This window comes from Cetorhinus maximus, chromosome 2 (assembly GCF_964194155.1).
Source record: "Cetorhinus maximus chromosome 2, sCetMax3.hap1.1, whole genome shotgun sequence".
NCBI lineage: Eukaryota > Metazoa > Chordata > Chondrichthyes > Lamniformes > Cetorhinidae > Cetorhinus > Cetorhinus maximus.
The window spans coordinates 79,987,297-79,993,806 of NC_135880.1; the positions used below are offsets into that span (position 1 = coordinate 79,987,297).

Genomic DNA, 6,510 nt, shown 5'->3' on the forward strand with positions numbered 1-6,510 from the left:
TTTCAATTTGATCCATTATACGTCAATATGAGACATAAAAAAGAGGCCCCAAATGCTTGAATGGGTAGTAAAGGTCCCTGGTGCACTATTTTAGAAAGTAGGAAAGTTATCCCTGGTGTTCTGACCAATGTTTATCATTCTGCCAACATTAAACACAGATCTGGTTATTATCACATTCTGTTTGAGACATGCTGAGCACAAGTTGGCTGCCACTTTTCCTACAACAATAATGACACTTCAAAAGACAAAAAAAAACATTTGGCTGTAAAACACTGAGGGAAGTCCTGAGATCATGAAGGATGCTATATAAATGAAAGCTTTTCTTAAAGCATTTTAAAAATGACATTTAACTATCTGAAACATGCTTTAAAAATAAAGCAGGTAATGCAAGAAAATTTAGTGGTACAGAAATCAGATAAAGATTTACAACATTCACCTGAAAAGCTCAGTTATTTCACTAGTTCAGATATACCATAAAACACAAACAATAAAGAGCTAGACTCAGAAGCAGACTTTTATATGCAAGAAAAGCTTAGGTAAAGAGTCTGTAAAGCAATGCTAATTTAGCGAGTGACTTTTTTATTCAATTTAGCAAAGGAAAAAAAGACTGAAAAACCTTTCCAAGTGAAAAAAGCTGAATGAATAAAATAGAGTTGTGATTCCTAGCTATGTTCTCTCAAGAAAGCTATGATATGGATTATATGATACACACTGCAAGTAAACAGCAATTCCTTTACAGAACAGAGTCATGGAACAATAATTTGACTAGACAGTAATTTCACACTGGCAAAGGCAAGTGCAGTTTTTTTTGCATTTTATTGTGAATGCTTCATTTAAGACATTACATGGCCAATGTGCCATAATAGTTCTCATCTGTATCAATAAAGTGCAGAATTACAGTATTTACCTGAATCCAACCAATCCCTCAAATGTCACCCTTCCTGTTACAACAGTAATGTGGAAATTCTTTCAGATATCAATTATTTTGATGCAATAGCTGGTAATTATGAACACCTTGTAGGTAGGTGGCAGGCTGTTCTTCAAAGAAAACAAATCTTTCCAGTTTTCTGTACAAAGCTATTAAAAAAGGATTTGAAATCTCCATTTTATGATGCATTAACTCATGTGGATCAAAATAACTTATTTTTCTCCTCACTCCATAACACAGTAAAAAGGAGTCAAATGCAGCAACCTCAAGGGTATAGCCCTATTTATATACAAAAAGCCCATGGTTACTTCCATTAGTAAAGTGGTCAGGATACCGTATGCAGTTTGAAAAATGCAAAGCTTTTTTTTAAATAACTTGAGCATCCTGCAAAAAGCATGAGAAAGATGCCCAATGCTCTAATCAATTTCCAGTATCTGCATAGTGATGTGTCAACATAGAGCAGTCTTTTCTTCAAGCAACTGCACTGGAGACTTAAAAGCACTTAAGGTATTGACGTTAAAGCCAGCTTTGACAGCGTGCAGAATCAAAGAAATAGAATGTCAGAAAGTTTCTTTCCCCCAACCCCAGTGTGACTATTGCATCTACACTAATCAGGGAAAAGGGAAATTTTAAAAAGTCAGCTTAAATCTATTATTCCATTGCTTGTAAATATTTAGAACAAAATCAAGTTTGGCAGAGGTGTTGCTAGGACTCCAAACTATTATAAACAATCCCAAGTTTAACCAAAAGCAAAGCAGCATAGAGCAGGCTTTCATTAAAATACTGACAAACAGATACAATATAGTATATACACATGCATTACCACTGTGCATGAATTGGGATGCAAGGTGACCAAGAGGGCAAAACAAAACATGCAATCATCAAAATTCACTAACAGCTGCTGAATCCATTCAACATCTCTTAGCGCACAGATGAAAACTAGAGCACGTGACCAATCTCTTCCCATATTTATAGACATTCTAGAAACTAACCCCAAAATTGTTCATTTCATCGGTGGAGCAAAATGAAAGCCTCCAGTTTTTCTGGGATCTGTCCCTTATAAACTAATTGGTGTTTTACTATGGCAGAGGCAGCAAGACACTGCAAAGTTGTATGGTTGATGGGCTGGATTAAGTTTTTCCCCATTTCCTTCTCATCTAGTAAATCGCAGGCAGTCTGCTTATGGGAGTTTGTCGTGTCAAAGTGTGCCCCCGCCTTAATTAGAAGATTCATGATCTCGGGATGATTGTTACGTGCTGCAATGTGCAATGGGCTGTTGTCCTCAAAGTCTCTTGCATTGAAATCTGCTCCACACTCCAGCAACATTGCAGTGACTTGCAAAGATGGAAATTTACAAACTGGATAGCGACCTACAGAAGTAGTGTCTTTATCAACTGCAAGATGAAGTGGGGAAAACCCAGTTTTGCCTCGGGAGTTCAGTTTTAGGAATCTATAGATAGTTTGTCGCTTGAGATATTCTTGCTCAGAGCTACATTTCACTTTCTCCAACAAACAGATTAGATGCAGGATTATTGACAGAGCTTTGCTTAACTGTATCAAGTCAGGTGGAGTCTGTACCTGCTTCATGGCTCTGTCTATTTCAAAGACACTTTTATTCAATATTCCAATCAAATCATTGAAGGACACAGAAGTTCCTAAGACACCTTTTGTCCGATCTTGCAGCATAAAAGAAAAAAGTTCAGCAAAAGACAGCAAGCTGCTCGCTGTCATTGGACTCAGTGGATCCAGGTTGTTCTGTTGCATGTCCAATGCATATTTCCATAAGTTGATGCACCTTTCAAAATTGCCAGAATCAGCATAGACAGCACCTCGGTATCTTATGTAGTAAGAGGTATCAGGGTGTGAAGGGCCTAGTATTCTCTCTCTTATCAAAAGTGCCTGCATCCTCATTTCATCAGGATCAGCAATCAAGGCTTCCAGTTCCTCTCCAGAGGTTACTTCTTTGGCATAATCATAAGCCATTATCAACTCCTGGGGCTCCGGTTTCGTGAGGACATTAGCCTCATCACTGTATCGCATGTCCATAGCTTTCTTCCAGTATTTCATAGCTCCCAACAAGTCTCTCTTCTTGTCCACAAATGTTGCTCCGAGCAACTCTAGGGCATCAATACGTTCAATTTTGCTTGTTTTCGGGTGCTGGGTCAAGAAGTCCACAATGTTGGTGTGACCAGTCACACTAGCGGAAAGCAGTGGGGTCATCCCATAACCATCTTTCTCCATTTTGGCTCCATATTTGAGCAACATCTTCATGATCTCCAGGCTGCCAGACTCAGCACAGTCATGAAGAGCTGTGTTTCCTTTAAAAAGAGAAAAATAATTAAAATCAATTAAGAGCAAAGATTTCATGATTAAAACGTTAGAGAGAATTGAAAAAAGCATCAAGTTTAACATTTTAATATAAATTTCAATGCTTAAATTTTTTTTCAATTCATTCATGAGCTGGCTAGGCCTTATTCAGAGGGTATTTTAAGAATCAATCACATTGCTGTGGGTCTGGAGTCACATGTAGACCAGACCAGGTAAGGGCAGCAGACTTCCTTTTCTTAATTTTTACAATCGACAATGGTTTCATAGTTGTCATCAGACTTTTAACTCCAAGTTTTTATTGAATTCAAATTTTACCATCTGCCGTGGTGGGATTCAAATCCAGGTCCCCAGAGCATTACCCTGGGTCTCTGAAATACCAGTGCAGTGACAATACCACTATGCCACTCCCTCCCCAGATATGTTATAAAATTTTATATAAAATTATAGATGGAAGCAACTTTTAAAACTCAAAATGTGTTCAGCTGAATACACACTAGGCAGAAGATGTCAGTTACATGTCCAGCTTAACCTACGATTTTAAAAATGCAATTAACCTTCAAGTACATTCACCAACAAAAATACCAGATTCTTCTATGCCTATTGCACCCTAACATCAATGGTTGAATATCTCCATGTGCTTATAAAGGTACACGGCTATAATACTGCTGTTTATGTAGCACCTTTAATGTAATAAAATGCAGAAGCATTATAAAGCAAAATGAGAGAGCAAGATAATGAGATATTAGGTCAAATAGTCAAAAGCTTGGTCAAAGAGGTACATTGTAAGGCATGTTTTAAAGGAGGAAAGAGTTAGGAATGGAAATCTAGAGCTTAGGGCCTGGGCAGCTGAAGGCAGTCACCAACGATGGAGCAACTAAAACTCGAGACACAGAGGCCAGAATCGGAGGAGCACAGATTATCTCAGGGGATCACAGGGCAGAGATTACAGAGATAGGGAGGGGCGAGACCATGAAGAGATTTGAAAACGAGGATGAGAGTCTTTTTTTTTTTTAAAACTGAGACATTGCTTAACTGGGAACCGATCTGGGTCAACAGGCACAAGGGTGATGAATGAACTGGATCAGGTGCAAGTTAGGCAGAACAGCATCGGTTCACCTCAAATGTATAGGGGATTACAAGACTTTGTCTCCAGGTGTGATGTCCGGTAGAAGCATAGGTAGTAAAGGTCTCGGTAAAGGTGGTGCTAAATGGCACCAGAAAGTCCTGAGAATAATATCCAGGGAATCACTAAACTCGCCATTCACCACTTCGCTCAACGTGGAGGCGTTAAATGCATCTCGGGCCTCATTTATGAGGAAACTCACAGGGTTCTCAAGGTCTTCATGGAAAATATCACCCGGGACTTAGTCACCTACACAGAACACACTAAATGCAAGACTATTTATTACCATCACGGATGTGGCCTATGCCATGAAACGCCAAGGGCAAACTCTGCATGGGTTCAGAGGTTGAGAACTGCTAACAAAAACATCTCAAATTTATAGAGGCAGGGCAGCCAGAAAGCATTGGGATAGCTAAATTCAGAGGTAGCAAAGGAAGCTTTCAGCAGCAGAACTGAGGGAGAGGTGGAGATGCTTAAGGTGGATGCATGATCTGAAGCTCATTTTAGGATTATTTAGGACATCAAGGTTGCAAACAATCTGATTCAACCTCAGACAGTTGCCAGAGAGGGGGATGGAGTGAGTAGCAAGGACTAAAGACAATGATTTCGGTCTTTTCAAAATATAAATGGAGGAAATTTCTGCTCATCCACTACTGTATAATCAGAGAAGCAGTCTGAATTTAGCGAGAAGCAGTCTGAATTTAGCAACAGCGTTTGAGAGGTATTGCTCGGCTACTGCTGGTTCTCATCAGCACAGAGCTGGAAACTGGCACATTTTTCTGACGACTATCATGTTCATAAGACATGAAGGAGATCATAAACTGATTAAATAAAACCTTACTTTCTGATTACCAAAAGATGGCTGCTACAGGTCACATGATTTGCACATTAGCTACAGTTATGGAAACTTCTAACAATAATTACAGGACAAAGTTCAACCCTCATTAAGTGTGGGACTCAACAATTATGTGGTCATTACAAAGGAAGAAGTACACGGCCCACGTCTCTAGGCTGGACTTAGACAGAGAAAGGTCGAAACTAGTCATATCACGGAGGCGTTAATAGCCAACACCTATGATGGACAATGGACTTTGGCCAGAGACATGGAAACAATGTTAACCTGAAACTGACTCATCAATGGACAACACCTAAGCTGCTTTGGCCATTGGAAAGTTTTAATGCTACATTCATGGACTCCCATGGAGGGGACAGAGCTCCACAAATATCCACATCCTCAAAGATGGAGGAGCCCACATCAGTGCAAAAGATAAGGATGAAGGACTTGCAACAATCTTAAGCCAGAAGTGCCGATTGGATGAATGATCTCAGCCGCCACTAGAGGTCCCCAGCAGAGATGCCAGTATTAGCCAGCTTGATTAACTCTGTGGTATCAAGAAATGGCTGAAAGGCACTGCTGCAGAGAGAGAGAGATAGGGGGGCAGAGAGAGAGAGAGAGAGAGAGAGAGAGAGAGAGAGAGAGAGAGATGGGGGGGCAGAGAGAGAGAGAGAGAGAGAGAGAGAGATGGGGGGGCAGAGAGAGAGAGAGAGAGAGAGAGATGGGGGGGCAGAGAGAGAGAGAGAGAGATGGGGGGCAGAGAGAGAGAGAGAGAGAGGAGAGAGAGAGATGGGGGGGCAGAGAGAGAGAGAGAGAGAGAGAGAGAGAGAGATGGGGGGTAGAGAGAGAGAGATGGGGGGCAGAGAGAGAGAGAGAGAGAGAGAGAGATGGGGGGGCAGAGAGAGAGAGAGAGAGAGAGAGAGAGATGGGGGGGGTAGAGAGAGAGAGATGGGGGGCAGAGAGAGAGAGAGAGAGAGAGAGAGAGAGAGGGGGGGCAGAGAGAGAGATGGGGGGCAGAGAGAGAGAGATGGGGGGGCAGAGAGAGAGATGGGGGCACAGAGAGAGAGAGAGAGAGAGAGATGGGGGGGCAGAGAGAGAGAGAGAGGGAGAGAGAGAGAGAGATGGGGGGGCAGAGAGAGAGAGAGAGAGAGATGGGGGGCAGAGAGAGAGAGAGAGAGAGAGATGGGGGGGCAGAGAGAGAGAGAGAGAGAGATGGGGGGCAGAGAGAGAGAGAGAGATGGGGGGCAGAGAGAGAGATGGGGGGGCAGAGAGAGAGAGAGAGAGAGAGATGGGGGG

The 6,510-nt window shown here is 41.7% G+C and overlaps 1 protein-coding gene across 1 annotated transcript; it reads right to left on the reverse strand.

The window, feature by feature from the left end:
• Positions 1-773: 773 nt before the first annotated feature.
• On the reverse strand, positions 774-3,244 carry fem1c (fem-1 homolog c). Its single transcript, XM_078566421.1, has one exon. The coding sequence runs from the start codon at positions 3,197-3,199 to the stop codon at positions 1,937-1,939; it is 1,263 nt and encodes a 420-aa protein (XP_078422547.1). The 5' UTR covers positions 3,200-3,244; the 3' UTR covers positions 774-1,936.
• Positions 3,245-6,510: the final 3,266 nt, after the last annotated feature.